This window comes from Diabrotica undecimpunctata, chromosome 3 (genome assembly GCF_040954645.1).
Source record: "Diabrotica undecimpunctata isolate CICGRU chromosome 3, icDiaUnde3, whole genome shotgun sequence".
In the NCBI taxonomy this organism is placed as follows: Eukaryota; Metazoa; Arthropoda; class Insecta; order Coleoptera; family Chrysomelidae; genus Diabrotica; species Diabrotica undecimpunctata.
In genome coordinates this window covers 13,670,893-13,692,640 of record NC_092805.1, presented here as the reverse complement: position 1 = coordinate 13,692,640, position 21,748 = coordinate 13,670,893, and the positions used below count along the sequence as shown (strand labels likewise).

The 21,748-nt window shown below is 34.0% G+C and overlaps 2 protein-coding genes across 2 annotated transcripts in view; one reads left to right on the top strand and one right to left on the bottom strand.

Moving 5' to 3' along the window:
- Positions 1 to 319: 319 nt before the first annotated feature.
- Atg3 (Autophagy-related protein 3) lies at positions 320 to 8,178 on the top strand. Its single transcript, XM_072525293.1, has 6 exons — positions 320 to 553; positions 727 to 949; positions 2,060 to 2,286; positions 3,920 to 4,063; positions 4,609 to 4,736; positions 6,296 to 8,178. Exons 1-6 carry the CDS (start codon positions 482 to 484, stop codon positions 6,444 to 6,446), a joined length of 945 nt encoding a protein of 314 aa, XP_072381394.1. The 5' UTR covers positions 320 to 481; the 3' UTR covers positions 6,447 to 8,178.
- Positions 8,179 to 8,298: 120 nt separating this feature from the next.
- The window catches only part of LOC140436455 (uncharacterized), a 29,953-nt gene continuing 16,503 nt past the window's right edge, over positions 8,299 to 21,748 (bottom strand). Inside the window, exons 8-10 of the mRNA XM_072525292.1 lie at positions 20,141 to 20,353; positions 13,944 to 14,185; positions 8,299 to 11,399 (exon numbers count right to left, since the gene is read on the bottom strand). Of these exons, the coding sequence (XP_072381393.1) occupies positions 11,226 to 11,399; positions 13,944 to 14,185; positions 20,141 to 20,353 (629 nt within the window). The 3' untranslated portion in view covers positions 8,299 to 11,225. The remainder of the gene's footprint in view (positions 11,400 to 13,943; positions 14,186 to 20,140; positions 20,354 to 21,748) is intronic.

Here is a 21,748-nt window from a genome sequence, read left to right as displayed (position 1 = left end):
GTGATTAACTATAAAATTTAGTTGTCATTATTTCTACATTCTACATTGATTTATTAAAAAAAGTGAATTTAATTTTCATCATGTCACATAACATAGATAAATAATAATATTATACTTTTTCATGAAAATGACAGTTTCAGCGACAACATAGACCAGAGTACATGACATAGACCAGCCCCTAACCTATTTTCTATCTTTTCTACGCTTTAACCTTTTGTGATAAACCAGGATAGCCAACTGTTTTAACTTGTGATTTTATTTTATTTTATGATTTTATCTGGTACTCCAAGTCCAACTCCAACCCAACGTCAAAATTTATCAACACCGGTTAAAGTGTGCGGGGTTGTGAGGGAGGTATTATATTATTTGACAAAAACCAGACCAGACTTACAGGCTAGCCTTATTGGCGACACGATAATTGATTTTGTAGAATTTCTGAACTGAAAAAAATCATTTTGAATAAGATAGAATTGTAGAAAACATGCAAAACGTAATCAACAGTGTTAAAGGTACAGCTCTTGCAGTTGGGGAATATTTGACACCAGTTTTAAAGGTAAAATATATATGTAAACTTATGGTTATAATACTGTTTATTTAGTTAAGTAACACATATGTAATAATTAATTATGTTATTTACATACCACTAGTGTAATTTACATTAACAATAATTTATGCAAATATTTGAACAAATTGTTTTGGTAAATACAGTATATTTTTGTTACCTAGGAGTCAAAGTTCAAAGAAACAGGAGTGCTAACTCCAGAAGAATTTATAGCTGCAGGAGATCATCTAGTACATCATTGTCCCACCTGGCAGTGGGCTGGAGGAGATGAATCAAAAACAAAACCCTATTTACCAAAAGATAAACAATTTTTGATAACCAGAAATGTGCCATGTAGTAGAAGATGTGAACAGATGGAATATTCACGAGAGATGGAAAAGATAATTGGTAAGTAGATTTAGTATCAGCTTAATTGAATTAGACAATTATATATACTGAGCTGACATATATTTAAAAAAATGTTTAGAAGTTACATAAAGAATATCATTCATTTATAACTTATTAAGTCATCCACTAGTAAATGTTATGATATATTGATAATAAGTATGAGAATGAGTAAAAAAGATTATGGTTGTTGTTAATATGTCAAGACCAACAAAGTGCTTGAAAACTTTATAAAACAATAATACACCCAGTGCTGACCTACATTTTCGAAACATGGGCAATGATGACCCGAGATGAATAGTTACTACGAATATTTGAAAAAAAGGTATTGAGGACCATATATGGCGGAGTTAACGAAAAAGGGTCTGTAGAGAAGGCGATATAATTTCGAACTCTATAGACTTTTTGGTGATGCAGATATCATAAAAACCATCAAAATAAACTGCCTAAGATGGGTGGGCCACGTTATGTGGGTGGATGAAAGTGATCCTTCTAAAATAACCATACTAAATAGGCTGGTCAGAATAAGAATAAGGGCGTGACCTAAACACAGGTATCTGGGCGATTTAATGGAGATTGGAGTAAGGGGATGGAAGAATGTTTTGATGCAGGCCAAGGCTCACAAAGACCTGTAACACCAACTGATAATGATGAGAAAAGATTATTTTAAAATCTTTATATCCCTTGCAAACAGGAGAATCAACTGAAACATGATCAGAAATACATTGGTTATGGTATAAAAACCAACAAAAAAGAAGAGTAATAAATTGAGGAAAAAGAAAAAGGTCAATTTAGATAAATGCCACAGATTTTCAATAGAAATTTTTGATAAAAAGGTTTTGTAGTTACTGTAGTATGACAGACAAGTAAAAATCAACTGGTTTAATTGATTTATTACAAACTATTTATGTTGAAGGTTAATTGTGTTATATTTTTATTATACTTTTTCTTTGAGTTTTTATTTAGGGCTTAGGGCCCTATAGCTGAATGGTTAAGTGTACCTTGATAAATTCAATACCAAACTCCTCTCATGGAGAAGCCACCACAAGAACAAACATATCCTGTGGTAGATAACATATCCTATACAAACATGAATCATTTTTTAAATTTCAGAATCAGATGATGCTGACAATGGTTGGATAGATACCCATCATTATGACAAAGAAATGTCATCAGTGGAAAATAAAGTTTCAGAAATGACTCTAGAAAACACTAAATCTGAAAGCATGGAGGAAGCTGCTCTCAGGGACAATGATGATGATGATGAGGAAGATGATGATGATGAAGAAGCAGCTGATATGGAAGAATTTGAAGAAAGTGGAATGTTAGAAGATGACCAGGTAATAATATTGTTTTATAATTAAGATTATACTACCTAAAGCTTGTTGAAAGTAATCAATGCATATATTGTTGTTTTCATCAATATCATACTATTATAGATATTAATTCATGATCTTTGCATTTGTAGTTTTTCTGTAACTTTTTGATAGAACAACTTATATAGTATTTTTCATATAAAAATGCGTGCACGTCATTCAAGATTTACGACGTCAGAACCCCACAGCGTTGCCAAAACATCAGAATAGATAGTAAGTGAGGAATTTTTAAAATGTCATCTATTTGTCAAACTAGTTTATTAACAGTAAATACACTTAGTTTTAAGAGTACTGCAACACACTAAAATACATAAGAAAATATTTTAATACAAAATTATATATTCTAAATTTTAAACTTACCTCTTTTAGAGCATTAATAGTAAAAACGTCCCGCCATTATTTCTTGTTCAAAATAATCTATCTTATATGAAAGCTTATCAGCTTTCGACAGATCATTTAGTTGTTTTGGCATAGCACAATCACAATACACAACAATAATTAGTTTTTGAAGCAATTAATCTAAATTTAATATGTATTTATAAGTACAATTTATTAATATATAATATATTATGATCAAATTGTGTAAGAAATCAAAACAAATAAAATTCTTACTCTAAAAAAGCGGCAACACTTTAAACAATTTTGCCACACGCTGAACTGTCAAAAAATTTGAAGTATTCCTGTATCAGTTGCATACAATTGTTTAATATATTTAATTAAAATTATTATTTTGTGGAATATTAGACTTAGAGTTATTTCATAAAATTTATACTATTAATAATAACAAATGTTTTTGGTTATTTAATTAATATAATTCTAAAATTCTGAATATAATGATGATTACATTTTTCTGATTATTATACCATGTTGAAGCCTATGAAAGATCAAGCAGTTCCATATGGGTTTCGTATTATTAGCCGTGTTAGGAAAATTTGAACTCTAAGGTTGACATTCTGGAAATTTTAAATATAAGTGACGTCACTTTATATAAATTGTGACGTGCACGCATTTTTATATGAAAAATACTATAGTATTGTCCTTCTGTTATAAAGATTAATTTTTGTTTTGTTTCTTGGATAGCAACTGATAATTTTCTAAATTTGTCTTGTCTATTTTTTTTTTATTAAATAAAATCATTATTTGTTTGATTTTTTCTTCTTTACAGTTTCTTCTGCATTTTCGTATTGCGTTACTAATTGTTTTATTTATATCTGTGAGTTTTTCTTTGCTCCTATTTTTAGTGTTTTTCATCTTTCATATTTCTTCAATAAGAAAATTTGTAGATTGGCCTAATTTTTCAACTTTTATATTTCTTGTACAATATTTCGTTTGCGTCTGTTGTAATTTCTTGACTATTGTTTGATTTAATGCATTTATATTGGTACTTGGTGTTGCACTTTGTAATTTATTGTCTATATATTTCTCATAGTCTTTATAATTATTTTGTTACAATGAAATTTATTATCTTCATCCTGTTCTCCCCTTTTTCTTCTCTTAACCTGTTTATAATCACCCAAATTATGTTATAACATATAATATTATCTTGTAATTGTCATCACCAGTGGATGTTTTGATTCATTATTTCATATTTTGACAGATAGCTAAAGTAATTGAACCAGTAGAATCCAAAAAGAATATTGAAGAAGATGGTGAAATTATACATACTAGAACTTATGATTTGCACATTACTTATGATAAATATTATCAAACACCAAGATTGTGGCTTACAGGATATAATGAGGTAAGGAAATACTTTCTTATAGTAGGTGTTGTTGCGTAATAAATAATTGTTCTCCGTTTTTGACACCTGTCATACGAGCATGAAGCCTGTCAATTACCAACAAAAACAATGATTTTTTAACAATGTAGAAAAAAAGCTGAAATATAATATGATGTTTATGGCGAATCTGTGAGTATGCTTGATGATCATGACAGACTCTAAAATCAAAATTGGGGGGATAAAAGAGGCCAGGCCCTAAATATGTCAGTTGGGCATATACATAGTATCATACACAAACATTTGGATATGAAAAGCACTGTGTTATTGTTGTTACATTTGCTCACTTTCGATCAAAAGCTGATACATTTTATTCTGATCTGAGAATCATTTGGCAATGGTAGAACTGAATCTCGCGGATTTTTTCGCAGTACACAACTGAAAACATTGTTTCATTTCTAAACGCCAGAGATGAAGGACATTAAAGCACTATAGAAAAAGTATATTTTTCTTAAAAGAGTTTAAATTGTATTCTGTTCATTTTCATTTTTTTTAACCTGTTATTTTAGAAACACGAACCATTGACAGTTGACGAATTATATGAAGACGTTAGTAAAGATTATATTCAGAAAACGGTAACTATGGAAACCCATCCTCATCTCAGTGTACCCAAAATGGCATCTGTGCATCCATGTCGGTAAGTATACACATCCATCGAGGTGCATTAAAAATTTTAATATGTCTTACTGATACAATACTACCAATATTTCTGTAAAATTCCATGACAACCAAAATTTTTCAATTTTTCTTTCTGTAAGAACCTCCTACACAGTACTAGGAAACTTAAAAAAAAAAATGAGTGAAATTGGTGCAGTTGTTCTTAAGTTATAGCGTAATAGAGGGAAATAGAGAGTCATTTTTATATAATATATTACGCTTTTTAAAATGATGTTATATGTTCTTGTTTTGTTTTCTTTGCTTATATTTATATCCCACCAATATTGCTACTGATTTTCTTCCTTGAATATTTCTTTTGCTAATGGTTTCATCTAGTGTTCCGGTATAGTAAGTTTCATACCCAGTTATTTATTTTCTCTATAGTACTTCACGCCTTCAAACGTATGATTTTTCAGTAGCTTCTCATTTAGTTGTCTATTGTACAACCACTTAACACCTTTTTCCCTTATTAACACTGACGATGACACCGTCATTCCCTGTCGGCGGCTGGCCCTCACTGTACGCCCTCCTCCCATCAACAACCTACCAATATGATTGATGCGCGCTGTAGATGAAATACCGGCCAAAAGTAGAAAACGCCGTGAACAGCCAACAGAGAACTGATCAGATGCCACCGTCCTTTCACGTACCAGTGATCGAATATTGATATATCGCTTCCGTTCCTTGCCTGATTCCGTCCCACCTCTCGCCTAGACTAAGTATTGATCAGCCGTTCCTACGGCCTTTGAATATTGACCAAAGATCGTCCTTTGCCTTACCCATCCTAACGAGACTCTCCTAACGTGGGATCTTGTACTATCAGGAAGAATTCTAACAATATATTTATATTATTATAATTTACAATATATTTATACTTAGTAATGAAATCTTATACTTCAATTTCTAAAGTATAGAATTTCATTATATGTGCAAATTTTGCTGATCTGGGGCTATACCAAAATATTTGTAAAACTGGCGGCAACAGTGCAGCGATTTCAATTGACCTGTTTTAATTTATGCCGTTAAGAATTTATTATGTTATTTTTTATGAATTGAGATTTAAGAAACTGTTGATTTAATCTAAGATATGAACCTGCTTTTAAATCTTGTAATCACGTCGTTGAAATATTTCCCCAGACCATCTAAAAAATAAACTTTCTTTCTGCAACAAAGACATGCTCATAATGCTTAGGGATCTATCACAGACATGTGGTTACATGTTATTCTCTCGGACTTACAAGTCTATATAATATTTTTTCTCATTTCTTTGCATTGTCTTAATGCCCTATAGTCAGATAATTTTTTTTTCATACCTGAATAAACTAAATAAGATGTTTAAAAATACAATTTGCCTATAGTTTGAAATATATTTTTTTTTATTTTCAAGTTACAATTATTATTGGATCTAAACACGTATGCTTGGTTGTATAGTAATTTCCAGTCACTTGGAATATATTTCTTTTATTAGTACTATTTTATTAATTTGTTTTTCGAAAAGAATCACATTATGCCATAACATTAATTACTTTTTTATTCCAGACATGCTGAAGTGATGAAGAGCATCATAGAAACTGTGATGGAAGGTGGTGGAGAATTAGGAGTGCATATGTATTTAATTATTTTCTTAAAATTCATGCAATCGGTTATACCTACTATCGAATATGATTACACGCAAAATTTTACCATGTAAAGCTGATATTTTTATTTGACGCTGTAGTCGAATGCTGTTGAACGATATAAAAGATCAAAATCAGTATTTTGCTCCAATTTGAAGTGTTTTGTTTTTAAAATACTTGGTTGAGTCTCAAATGTTTTATTATAGATTCATTTTGTTCTGTTACTCTGGTCCATGTGTTAAACGAAGGAGATATGGTTAAAGTAATTGTCTCATTTAATTTACTTCAAACTTATGAGTCCCTAGAATCAACCTAGTTAATAAAAAGTCATTAAAAAAGTTTTTAGGCACTAATAACAGCTTTTTCTTACTTTTCTCATTATTTCTGTTTTTATCATTACATATCCTAACATGTTGCTGTCATCAATCATCCTAATATTAACATACAGTACCTATATAACGATTCTATAACTTATTTAGTAGATAAGGTATGAGGTTTCTGACCCGGTCTGGTGAAATTGTGACGTCAATTACATGTAGATATGAACTGACATCCCGTTTGAAGTGTCAGTTGTGTGAGTTTTTAAAGCATGCGTCGATAGATATATAATAAAATACGTATTATCACTTGTCCAACCAGTGTCGTTGCGGGCTAACTATATTTTACATTGTCTTTGATACCTCGCGTTTTTAACAGCTTGCAACCCTAATTTGCGACCATTTTTTAATATCATATTAAGCAAAAGTTTAATTTTAAAGAAATTATCTTTAATTTGATATAAAACATGCATATACGTCGATAAAAACGATTAAAGGCCGAGTAGTCTTTAGCTCACAACGTAAAGAATTTTATTACTGTTGCTTAGAGTTTTTAGCAAAAGAAATTAGAAGTTTTTAGCCTAAAATATTTAGATTTTTATGTAAACAACCAGTTTTGCAAATAAATATATAAAATAATAACAAAATTTTAGTTCAATAAAAAACATAAGGGATTTATTCATGAAAATAAAACTTTTAAGATTTTTAGTTATATAAAGAAAATGTTTAAACGAAAAAAAAAAATCAAAAGCAGTCAGTCATGCTCAAACGAAAAAACAGTAATTTTCTGCATTTTGGCAATTTTCCAAACCATCAACGTTTAAATTTAAATAAACTTATCGAAAAAAAAATAATTTTCGAAACTTTTGTCGATTATCGAGTTTTGAAAATAATGGCCTCATATACAATGCAATATAAACAAATAATCTTGTCTTATTTAGCAATTAGAAAACATTTATTTCAATTTTCAACTGAAGTAAATTATAAAAAGTTTTATCGACAAGTGTCAGTTGTCCCACCAAAACAAAAATGTTTTCAATCTGACTAATTTCAATCATAGGGATATTTATGTCCCAGCACAGCAATACGAACTGGCGCAAAACGTGTTGCCTATATTGATGAATAAAAATATTGTTAATGCATCAGTACGCACCGTAGGGTTAAGCAGGTAATTCTACAAACAATTAAACAAAACTTTTCTTCTTTATACACTTTAAATGGTTATATTTTTATGTTAAACATTTTGATGTTGATTTCTAGAAAAATGATTAACAGCAGAATAAACTTTATGTATGAGATTCTTGTTTACTTGGAGCAAAAAACTGGCAAGTTTTAAAAGTGCAAAGATATAGACTTTTTGTTATAAATATATTTTTACAATTAGAGGAAAGCGCCTACGCAATAAATACACTCATTTTGTTTTAAAATTCATTTGCTTTATTAAAATATTTATAATATACAATAAAAATAAAATATTTTAAGTATACCATTTCACGGCTTTTAATTACATATGTTTTATTCCTATATAAAATCCTAGTTAACAAATAACAGCTACATACATGGAGAGACTGTATCTAAGTTGAATTACATCATTACTGATTTTTAGATGAGCAATGACAACGTTGGTAAGCAAGTAACAATCCAATAAAATGTACGCATTGACAAAATATTCGAATATAATACCAAACGGTAAATGCATAGACGTACATATATATATATATATATATATATATATATATATATATATATATATATATATATATATACATAGACTGAACAGTCTGTGGAGCGAAGTGACTACATTATCTTTTTTTTTTCGTTGTTCGATCTGTCTCACTCTGACAAATAGTAAAGCTGCGACAGTGTCTTTTAAGTGGGGAGAAGTAGACGTATGAAGTTAGGTGATGGTTTGCAGTTCATTATTTCAGATGTGTGTTGTAATATCGTCAATTATTTTTTACTCTCACATCTAATTTTCGAAATCGGGCAAAATTTTTCCTGGTAAAATTTGTCAATCTTCATTTCTTAATGTTGATTTAATTGCGTACAATCCAAACTCATTATAATTTCATTAATACAGATAAGGCTTATATTAACGAAACTTTACTGATAAGAGGGTTTTTCGAATTCGATGATAGTGCGCGACGGGTCTGCTAATCACCTTTTAAATGGTTTTCAGGTATTTATATAATAAGTTTATGAAACTGAACACCAACCAGTATTTAAATACGAGTTCTTGATCAAATTTGTTTGTCTTTATGTATCACGGGAAGTGTTGGTGTAAGTAGTATTACTCATTTTATTCATTACGTTTTCTATCATTATGTGGCGTCCGTGAGATAATAATAATGGGGCTTCTTCTAGTGTTCCGGTAAAGAAGAAACATTTATCTGTAGATGCAAAGCAAATTGTAAAAACTATATACAGTACCTTACTTAAAAGAGGACTTGTCACGGTATCCCCAGGAGAAGGGGGATACCGCTCACCAACACTATGGCATATACGCTCAACTTTTCAGACGATCAAGTAATAATGGCTCAAGATTATGACGATTTAAACTATATGGCACGAAAAGTAATTGAAGAGTATGATATATGGGGTCTAGAAGTAAATAAAAAGAAAACCGAATACCTGTGCATTGGAGTAGAACAAAAAGATCTCATATTAGACGATAACACCACGATAAAGCACCGCTGTGACTACAAATATCTAGGTATCACTATTTCACAAGATGGAACAATAGACAAAGCCATAAGAGAGAGAAATACATCAGGGAGAAAAGTCATCACACTGTTAAACAGCATTTTATGGGACCAATCCATCAGCAAAGAAAATAAAAACAGGATATATGAGACTATAGTAAAAAGTATCACTTTGTACAGCTGTGAGGTATGGCCACTGAAAGAAAGAACACTGGCAACGCTGAAAGCGACGGAAATTGATTTTTGGAGAAGAGCTGCAGGAAGATCTAGAAGAGAAAGGATTACCAATGAAAGCATTAGAGAAATAATGGGGATCATACGAACAATCACAGATGACGTAACAACAAAACTTATCTGGTTCGGACACATACAAAGAATGGATGAACAATGATTACCAAAAGAAATATTAAAATGGCAACCAGAAGGAAAGAAAAAACGAGGTAGACCGAGAAAAAGTTGGAGCGAAGGAATAAATAAAGAACAGAGAGAGGGCCATAGAAGAAGACCTATGGAACAACCGGACTAAGTGGCGATTGGAAGTCGAAAAACGGCGGAGAACGTTATAAACCGACAAGTAGTAGTAGTAGTAGTAATCCCATAGTACATATGTGGCACGAATTGAAGTCTAACGTGAGGTCAAAAAATATTTCTCCAACGTTAAGTAGTACTTTTGCGGAGTTAATAAGAAAATGTGTCAATAATATTCTTCCAAATAGTTGGAGAAATTTGATTCGACACGTAATAAGTAAAGAAAATTCATATTTTCATGTAGATCATAATATAATTGAACCGATCATAATTAATTTAGATGAGGATAGCGATAGCGAAACAGAACTATGTGTGGAGTGATACTGTCATAAAATCTACAAATGTTACGATTAAAAAAAACGGTTTTTTTCAGCACCACAAATTATTATTAATGTTTGTTTTTCTATCATCTTAGCAATTAAAATAGATTTAATTTATTTTAAAACTCATTTGAAAACATTAATTTCGGGTATATAAGGCGAAGCAATATATTTTACATCCGTTTTTTTTTGTCGTGGTAATTATTGTAAATTTTGTGGATCCTTTGCTTTATTATAGGAGTACCGTCTGGTTAGTGTTAATTGTCAAAATACTAACTCTGCCTACCTCGTTTGCTTATCGCTCCGGACCGGTCTGAACAATGGGTCAAGTCAGATAAATTTAATAATATTTACGACCGCATTAACTGAAGTCAACCATTTTCTTTCTGCTAAACAAACTTTTCCTGCTGCTATCTACTCAAAGAATTGTTAAACGTTAGTTTATTTGAATGCCACTCATTTTAACTGCGGCGTGAACATACCACCTTAACCACTTCTCATTTACCTATTCCTCCCCTAATGTGGTTATACCCCCTCTTAACTTCTCGATACAATGTGCTAGAAAAAGACAGAACGAACAAGCCCAAGAGATCTTGTCATCAGTACGCGCGGCTGGTATGCTGTATTTTGCAAACTGCGGCTCTGAAAAGATTTGTGGTTGTTGTGTTGAACCACGTACCTGCGTAGATTTTTCAGCCAGGAAATCCTTCACCCTCCTGGTCCTCGTTTTCCTTCTACGTTTCCTTGTAGAAAGTATCCGGTATGCTCGGTCAAATGTACTCTCTCTTTCTTTCTCTATAAGTTTAACATTCTAAGCTTCTTAAAAGGAACAAGACTGGAATAGGGATTGTATAAATTAAATTCAAGGGCAAACCGGTAGCAATTAGAGATAAAAACGTTCTGTATATCTCCTAGTATTGATAAAAACCTAGGAAATATTTATCGGTATCAACTTTTGACTAGAACCGAGTTTGATACCAATTCTTCTACTCACGTCCTTCTTTAATTGAATATGTTATCAAGCATACTTGTTGTCCTTGGGAATCTGTCAATACCTGTAAACTTGGAACGATATCTTTGTTGTCTAAGACGTCTTGTAGGATCATTGCATCCGAAGAATTCGGTTCCAAAAGACCCATTTCAGAATTTTGGTTCATTTCCTAAAAAACAAATTAGTCTTGAATGAAGTTTTTATTACACGTTTATGATTTAATATGGAGATTAAAAATAGATAAAAAGAAATAAGTTAAATCAAGACTAAAATGTCTAATTACGGGATCAGCATAAAAATCAGGCAACAAATTTGCATTAAAAAAAAATGCAGCGTCAAAATGAATTTCTTCTTCTTCTTCTAATGGCGCTACAACCCTTTGTGAGTCTTGGCCTGCTTAACAATGTTCTTCCATTCTGCCCTGTCGGGTACTTTCCTTCGCCACTGCCTGATGTTCATGGTTTTAAGATCCCTCTCTACGTCGTCTATCCATCTTTTACGGGGCCTTCCTCTTGTTCTGTTTCCTTGGGGCTTCCATCTCTGGACTACTTTTACAGCTCGATTATCTGGCATTCTTTCTAGGTGACCAAGCCAGTTTAGTCTTTGTGACTTTACAAATCTGACAATATCTGCGCTCTGCATTAGTTCATCCAGCTCGTGGTTCATTTTAATTTTCCACGAACTATCGCTGCATTGGGTTGGTCCAAATATCTTCCTTAGTATTTTGCGCTCAAATATTCTCAGTTGATTTTCATCAGTGGTTGAGAGGGTCCACGTTTCACATCCATATGTGACCACTGGTCTAATTACTGTTTTGTAGATTCTCAGCTTAGACTCACGATTCAGTAACTTACTTTTCATCAAGTCTTTGTATGCATAAAAGCACTTATTACCGCTAAGAATCCGTGCTTGTATTTCTTGACTGATGTTGTTGTCATTTATTATTGAGCCTAGGTAGGGAAAAGTGGAGGCATATTTGTAGGTATGGTTGTCTACCTTCAGATTCTCATGTTCATTCGATTTTGTGCACTCCATATATTTTGTTTTGCTTTCATTTATATATAGACCAAACGTAGCAGCTTCTCGTTTCAGTTCTATAACTTTTTCGCTTAATACCCTTTTGTTGCGGCTTATTATGGCAACATCATCCGCATATGCGCATATTTGCATAGATCTTGTATTAATACAGCCGTTTATATCCAGTTTTCTAACAACAGCTTCTAAAGTTAGATTAAAAAGTGTTGTTGATAAGGCATCCCCTTGTCTAACTCCATTTTCAATATCAAAGGCCTGCGTCATATCTCCATCTATTCTCACCATAGCTTTGGAACCCTCCAGAGTCATTCGTATAAGTTTAACCAACTTATTGGGTATCCCTAACATAGATAGTTGCTTTAACATCTTTTGTCGATCTACTCCATCAAACGCCTGTTTGAAATCGATATAATAATAATAGTCTCCCGTTTTATACCGCTTCGCGGCTTTGGGAGTATAGCAGGGTAGTCTGCTATATCTAGGGCCTACGGTATACAAGGAAGGTAACATGGCCAGTGCTACGCTTCAACCGCCTATTATTACCCCTGGTTTTACCCAAGGTACTCATTTTATTCAGGCTGAGTCGACCTGGGGCCTATAGACATTTTTAAAAATGTCTAGTTGTTCTTGGCGGCGGTAGGATTCGAACTCCGAACCACCGGCGTGCGAGGCAAGCATCCTACCGCTTGCGCTACGCAGACCCTGTATATAAATAGGTATGTTATATTCAACACATTTTTCATGTATACCTCTTAACATATGTATTTGGTTTATATATTTGGTCAAAATGAATTTACTCAAATAAATTACAAAAGGGATTCGAAAAAGGGTTAATGGCACGTCAAGCTGTCCGCGAAGATTTTCAAATTCTTTATGTTTATGTTGCCATAAACCATATTCTTTATGTTGCCATATTCTTTTTATGTTGCCATAAACCATATTCTTTGCCGTTGTCGTTTGTATAGGTAGCCTGGTCCACTCTGGAGATTCTTAGCACTCTCTGTCCCTCTACCTCCGTGACTGCTATCATAGCCTAGTTTCAAGGGACTGCCGGAGACTGAGGGCTTTGCGTCTTCATCGTTTCTCATTTTACGGGGGTTCATGGCCGTTTCTCTACCACGCTGGCCTGTGCGGGTTGGTAGACGGATGTTAGGATGGGTTAGGAAATTTTGGGGTCTTTGACAAGGATGATCGGTTGGGACGTGATATCCTCTCGGTTAAAGGGAGTGAGAGTGAACCACGGCACGTAGGCAGGGCAGGGTCGCGAACCTGTAGTAGACCTAACTTTACCGGGATCGTAAAGTGTATCTACCCGTTACCCGTTCGGGTTCTTAAGAATTCTAACATACGACACAGCAAATAAAAGAGAGAATATAACGAATATATTAAGATTGTTACCACCCGTGTAGAAATGATGACGACTATTAGATCGAAGTCTGTTTGTTACTAAGTTACTAAGATACTATAGCTTATTTGTAGTGTACCGTTTTGAGCGTTTTAAAACGTATTGTTTTGCATTTTTCATATTCATTCGTAATATCAAAATAAATCTGCATAGAATATTTTTGGTGTGACAAAATAAAAGCATTTTAGTGGAAATCATACGTTCTAGACTTCCGATGCGTTAAAATCGAGCCAAGTTGTAGTTAAATAATATTTTACAAGAAATCATACTCACCAGGTCAAAGTCTTTCTCAGGAGCCGACGTAATTTCTATCGGTATCAATCTGCCATCAGGTAGCATACCATGCAAGTTGCTATCATCCTCTCCGGACGTAACAATAGATACAGTTTGTCCGTCCTGCGTGATCTTCAATGGATTTCCCTGTTCATCGAGCAACTGTGACAACTGCAGAGTATTCACAAGCCCTTGTTGGTGTTTATTGTGAATTTTAATATGTCTATCTTTATTCGATCTATCTAAAAATTATAGTCATGATATTAAAAACTGTTGTGTATCCAGTTACAGCGTGTTGCGGTTGCAGAATGAATCAGAACAAATCTCCAACTAATCTAAAAACTAGATGTATTTTTAAATAAAGACATTTTTGAAATTTTAAAAGGGCCTGCGTAGCGCAAGCGGTAGGATGCTTGCCTCGCAAGCCGGTGGTCCGGAGTTCGAATCCTACCACCGGGGGCAAGAACATCTAGACATTTTAAAAATGTCTATAGGCCCCAGGTCGACTCAGCCTGAATAAAAATGAGTACCTTGGGTAAAACCAGGGGTAATAATAGACGGTTGAAGCATAGCACTGGCCATGTTGCCTTCCTTGTATACCGTAGGCCCTAGATATAGCAGACTACCCTGCTATACTCCCAAAGCCGCGACAGCGGTATAAAACGGGAGACTATTATATATTTTTGAAATTTTATTGTATACAGTGGAACTTGGATATTACGGCCTCGGTAGTTACGTCATCTCGGTTGTAATGTCAATTTTTAATAGGTCCGGCCAAAAACTATTCGATAACATTATTAAAAACCCGGTTTATTGGTCTAAAAATAAAGTAAGCCTCGTCTATAGCGTCAGAAAATTTTACAGTAGATTGTCGTTTTTTATTTAATGAAGAATCAATTTGCGGCATTGTTCCTTCCAAGAATGTGAGAAAACCCGATTAATCATTCTGTGTACAGTTATGTGACCTTGACAGTTATATGATTTCTCATTTATCAGTGTCATCCTAACAGTCAAATTTTCTGTTTCAGAACAGTCATTTTAGGAAATTTTCGCTACCGTGAAATTGTGTTCGGCTCGTTTTGGTTTTAGATTTTAATTTAGTAATTAACTTTTTATTTTTTAATATGGCAAGTTGTAGTACTAAAAGGAACGCTTTGCCTATTAAAGATAAAGTGCGTGTTATAAGAGTTTTTGAAAGTGGTCGAAAAATCGCTGGTGTATGTCGGCAATTTGTGCATTCATGGTGATGTAGAGTCAGCTCTACTCAAATGGTTCACGCAGTGTCACAATTCTAATATTCCTGTATCAGGACCACTTTTAAAGGAAAAAGCTACAGAGTTCGGAAAACTGTTTGGTGAAGATTTCACATGCTCTAACGGCTGGCTAGATCAGTTTAAAGCCCTGCACTCAATTTCCTTCGCAAACATTGTTGGAGGCAAAATGTGTGGACGAGAACGTGACAGGTGATTGATTACAACACATATGGCCACAACTAGGGCAACCGTATAAGGATGAAGATATCTTCCATGGCGATGAAACTGGTGTCTTTTACAAATTAACGCAAGACAAAACTTTAAATTTCAAAAATCAAAAATGTGTCGGTGGAAAGCTTTTAAAACAAAGGGTTGAGGCTTTTGTTTGTGCAAACATGACAGGTACAGAGAAAAGAAAGCTTTTGGTTATTGGGAAAAGTTTACATCCTAGATGTTTCAAAAACATAAAAACACTTCCTGTAAACTACACAGCCAACAAAAAAGCGTGGATGACTTATGATATTTTTGAAGAAGAATTGAGAAAGTGGAACAAGGAACTCCCTTCAAAGAAAAGGAAAATTCTTCTCTTAGTTGACAACTGTGCAACCCACCCCAAGCTTAATTTGACCAATATCAACCTAGTTTTCTTACCAGCCAACAACACGAGTGTCTTGCAGCCTATGGACCAACGAGTCACAAAAAGTTTAAAGTACCATTATCGGAAACAGCTTTTGAAAATGATGATTTTTTATATGGACAATGGGAAACCCGTGAACATTGCCATCTTTGATGCAGTTCAGTTTTTAAAAAATGCGTGAAGTGCGGTTACGTTAGTGACAATTTGTAAGTGCTTTCGTCAAGCTAAATTAACTGTAATTTCTCCCAATGTTCAGGATGTTGACGAGGATGGAGAAATGCCTTTGTCAGAGTGGATACAAAAATTTAATGTAAACCAGAGAGAGTTTGGAACTGATCTTGACTTCTACATTTCAGTAGACGATCAGGTAGAAACATTTTAAGTTTTAAGTGATAAAGAAATTGTGGAACAAGTGCAAAATGTGGAAATGGATGTTGATGAAGATAATGAAGAAGGAGAAGAAGACGGCGTTGATTGTCCTATAATCCAAGAAGCAATGAGAGCTGCTGAGACCATATTCAGGTTTTACCAGTTCAGGGAGGCATCCACAAGTACCAACGAAGCAGCTCAGGTTATTAAAGACACTAAAGAAAAACTTTATTTTTCAGAAAGGGTTGTGCAGAAGAAAATTACTGACTTTTTTTTTCAGCATTAGAGAACTTTTTCATAAAAAATGTAAGTTTCATATACATAATACGTTTTATTTCTTAATTTTTTTATCCTAAATGCAGCTGTAGTAATAAATAATGATGTAATAAAATTTTGCCTCGTTAAAATTTCATTTTTTTCTATATCTTATAACGTCGTTCTTATACGAGGATAGATTGATATTAAACTAGCCTTTGATAGATGGCGCTACTTGATCCTGAATTTGTTTCGGTGTTGACATTTGCCATTCATGACATGACATCTGTCAAAATTTTAAGTTTTAAAAACAATTAGTTTGGTTTTTACAGGCGTCAAAAGCAAGCAAATTTTGTGTTTTCGGAGAAACGGAAAAAGTCGAGTATCGTTCGGTGATTAACCTACAAAAAGGGTAAAACGAATGTGCAAATCAAAGCCGACCTGGACGAAGTTTATGGTGAGGTTGCACCTTCGTTAGCAACAGTAAAATTTTGGAAAGCTGAAGTTGTTCGTGGTCGTACGAGTGTTTTTGATGATGAGCGTAACGGGAGGCCAAATGAAGTCACCACGCCGGAAATGATCAATAAAGTCCATGACATGTTTATGAAAGATCGTCGAATTAAGCTCCGCGAGTTAATAGAGTTATTAAACATTTTTTACGAACGCGTACACATCATTCACCATCATTTGGACATGAAAAAGCTATCAGCGCGATGGGTGCCGCGTTTGCTGACAATCGATCAAATGCAAAAACGTGTGACCACTTCGGAGAAGCTTTTGGCGATGATACGACGCGATCCGAAGGATTTTTTTCGCCGATTTATCACCGTTGATGAAACCTAGGTGCATTATTACACACCGGAAATCAAAGAACAGTCGAAACAGTGGCGCAAACGAGGCGAAGAGCCGCCGAAGAAGGCAAAGAGTGCACATTCGGCCGGCAAAGTGATGGCGACTGTTTTCTGGGAAGCGAAGGGCATCATCCACATCGACTACTTGGAAAAAGGAAAAACAATCAATGGTGAGTACTACGCAGCATTATTGGATCGATTCGATGCCGAATTGCGTCGAGAACGCCCCGGTTTGGAACACAAAAAAGTGCTAATTAGACGAATTGGGCTATGAATTGGTTGAACACCCACCGTATTCCCCAGATCTTGCCGTCAGCGATTTTTTCCTGTTTCCAAACTTAAACAAATGGCTCGGAGGACGCCGTTTCGCAACAAATGATGAAGTTGTCGCTGAAACTTCGGCCTATTTTGAAGAGCTCGAGCAAAAGTAGTATTCATCATCATCATTTTGGCTTTACAACCTTGTGTGGGTCCTAGCCTCCCCAAGAATTTTTCTCCAGTCGTCCCTATCCATCGCCTTCCTCCGCCAAGCACGTATTTCCATATTTCTCATGTCTTCATCGATGTTATCTAGGAATCTTGTTCTGGGTCTTCCTCTTCTTCTTTGACCAATAGGTCTATCAAGGAGCGTTTTTCTAGCTGGGTCGGTTTGCTCCATCCGCATTACATGGCCTACCCACCTCAGACGTCCTATCTTTATGTGTTTTACGATATCTGGTTCCTGGTATATCCTATAGAGTTCGAAGTTGTATCGTCTTCTCCAGACACCATTTTCATTTACCGCTCCATAGATGCGCCTTAGTATTTTTCTTTCGAAACATCCCAACATGTTTTCATTGCTTTTTGTTAAAGTCCAGGTTTCTGAAACATGTGTTAGGACTGGGCGTATTATTGTTTTGTAGAGTTTTACTTTTGTATTTCTTGATATAACTGTAGATTTAAAAAGGAGATTAATCCCAAAATAGTATCTATGAGCCGTGCAAATTCTGCGGTTTATCTCTGCGGTAGTGTCATTTTCAGTATTGACGAGCGTTCCCAGGTATACAAATTCGTTAACTGCTTCGATGACGTCATTTTCTATAACAAGTGGCCGTAGTGTTTGTGATTGCGTACCTATTTTCATGTATTTTGTTTTATTGGTGTTTATTATTAAACCCATTTTTGTAGCCGCTTTTTTTAATGCTACGTACGCCTCTCGTGCTGCGTTTTCCGTTCTCCCAACAATATTGATATCATCAGCATATGCTAAGATTTGCACAGATTTGTTATATATTGAACCGGTAGTTGTGATTTGTGACGTACGTATAACTTTCTCCAGAGCTAGATTGAATAGTATACAGGAGAGTGGGTCTCCCTGACGTAGCCCGTTATTTGTTTTAAAAGGTTCAGAGAGTTCCCCCTGGATTCGTACTTTGCATTCAACTTTTTCAAGGGTTAGTTTGGTTAAACTTACCAACTGATTTGGTACTCCTAGGTCTATCATTGCTCTAAACAATTCTCTTCTATTTACAGAGTCGTAGGCTGCCTTGTAGTCTATAAATATGTGGTGCGTGTCTACACCGTATTCCAGTGTTTTCTCTAGAATTTGTCTCAGGGTTGAAATCTGATGAATTGTTGATTTACCACCTCTGAAACCAGCCTGGTATTGTCCTATTATTCGCTCTGCATATGGTGCCATACGATGGCATAGTATATTGGAAAATATTTTATACGCTGCATTTAGGAGCGTAATTCCTCGATGGTTAGAGCATTCAAAGATATCTCCCTTTTTGTGTATGGTGAAAAGTATTCCAATATTCCAATCATTGGGAAGGGACTTCTGTATCCATATTTCTTTTATAAGCTGCTGTAGCGCTATTATGATATCGTGGCCACCTTCTTTATATAATTCCGCTGGGAGATTATCTATTCCGGGTGATTTGTTTCTGGCTAGTTTGTTTACAGCGTCTTTAACTTCCAGGATCGTTGGTGGATCCTCCTCCCTCTCGTCTGCTCCGCTTACCTCACAGCTTTCGTCTTCCGGGTTTTCTTCTTCTTCCTCTATATTAAGTATCTGGTTAAAATATTCCGTCCATCGGTTTAGTACGCCTGTTCTTGTTGTTAAGAGATCGCCATTTAAACTTCTACATTGATTTGTGTTTGCCTTAAATTCTTTTCTGTTGATGTTAACCTTCTTATAGAATGTTCTGAATTCTTTCTCTCTGTTGAGGTTTTCTATATATTGAAGTTCCTTTTTTAAGTGGTTTCGTTTCTTCATTCTGTGTATTTTCTTTTCTTCTCTTCTCTTTGTCTGGTAATTCTCTATACTTGTACTAGTTCGGCGGGTAAGCATTTTTGCATAGGCTTCATTTTTTTTATGTGTTGCGTCTTTGCATTCATCGTCAAACCAGTGATTTTTTCAAAAGTAGTATTCAGATGGGATAAAAAAAATGGAACATCATCTTACTAAGTGTATCGAGCTAAAAGAGGACTGTGTTGAGAAATAAATAGATTTAATTCCAAAAAAACTTGTTTTTCTACCAAAGGCTGGTTTTATATCAATCCACCCTCGTATAGTGTCATTTTTTTACTGGGCCCTTCAATGACGCTATAACCAAGTTCCACTGTATTTACAAGTACTTATTGGAATTAATTATTTGGAAAAAAATCTATAGCCAATGAAAAAAAGACGTGGGTCAATTAAATAAAAAAAGAATGTCGCACATGAATTCTCGTTATAGAAATGGTAAAGACGACAAAAAGTGTTGCATAATTATGACAGATGCAAATTAAGACGAACGTTACAAACAAGCAAAATGTAAACAGAATATCTGGTCTAACAGCATTACTCACCTGCAAACGTTTTATCGCAAAATTCACATTTATAAGGCTTCTCACCGGTATGACAACGCATATGCTTTTTAGCAGCCCAGCGTGTAATAAAGGTTTGACTACACACTTCACACTTATGCGGTTCCTCGTCGTGATGACGACGTACGTGAAATGTGTATGAGTCTTTATGTAAGAAACGCTTTCCGCACGTCGCACATTTCCAAGGCTTTTCTCCTAAAAATTAATTTTTTTTTAGAGTAGACTAGTAGAGTATTTATTATTTAACTACATAACAAATACAAATATTGTTTGTAGCAAGTGAAAAAAAAATACATAGTGTATAAGAAAGGAATATAAAACGTGACTTAAATATATACAAACAAGATTTATTTATTTTTTTATTTAGCGTATGGCTCAATACATGGAGTAAATACTGTAATAATTGTAAAAAACGTAAGTACATAATTCAAAAATACAAACATAAGATTGTAAAAAAACGAACATAGACAAAATACAGATAAAATATAAGATAATACAAACATATATGGTTATATCATAGAATAACCGAACACACATAGAAGCGACACAACGGTCCAAAAGCGTGTACCATTTTTGTATACGCATGCCCGATTCTGGTTATTTAACTGTCAAAAACACGTGCTTATTCTTTAATTCTGGTTGTTTTCGATAGTCCGTAAGCGTCTATGGTAAATACTCAACACAACAAGTGCATTTGACCATTTATATAATTTATTTATAGTTAAAAGGTTATAGTTATAGTTAAATATATAAGTTTATAGTTATAGTTTATAGTTAAAAGTTTAATTTATATTTAAAATGTCTGGATATATTTGTGCGATTCGCGGATGTTCATCTGTGACAGGAAAATGAATAAGTTTATTTAGATTTCCTAAGAATAATAACAGGTAATTATTATTGCTTTGTAATTATTACTAGTTATTACATAATAGTATTGGTTTGACTTTCGAACAGTAAGCCGACGCCGACGTGTCTGTCCGAGCTATAAAAAATAAACTTTGGTCTGCCAAGGGATAGTTCAAAATGAAAACATTAAATTTGGTGTCAGTGCTATTTCTTTTATTGAAAGACGCAAGTCTCCGAAGGCTCAGGTCAAAAAAATCAACAGATGGTGGCCGGGTGTCAGCGCGCCCGAAGACAACAATACGAATATAGTATTTTTAGGAAATAAAAATATATAGAGGGTTTTATACACGAGAATATTTGATTTAAGAGCGTAGGCGCAAAATTTCGGGCAAATGTTTTTTAAATGTATTCATTTTTTTCGAATCCTGAAAAAACTAATAAGTATTTTTGAAAAATTTAAACGCAGAATGAAAGACCACATTATTACTGAGGGCCAAAAGTCCCCGAAAACTTCTATAATGTTTATTTTAATAAGTTACAGGGGTGAAAAAAAAAAGAGAAAATTTAGTGTGATTTTTAATTTCAAATATCTCATTCAAAAAAACTTTTTGTTTATTCTAAGGGACTTTCGGCCCTCGGTAATAATGTAATCTTTCATTCTGTGTTTAAATTTTTCAAAAATATTTGTTAGTTTTCTCAGGATTCCAAAAAAATGTTAAAAAGCATTAGCCCGAAATTTTGCGC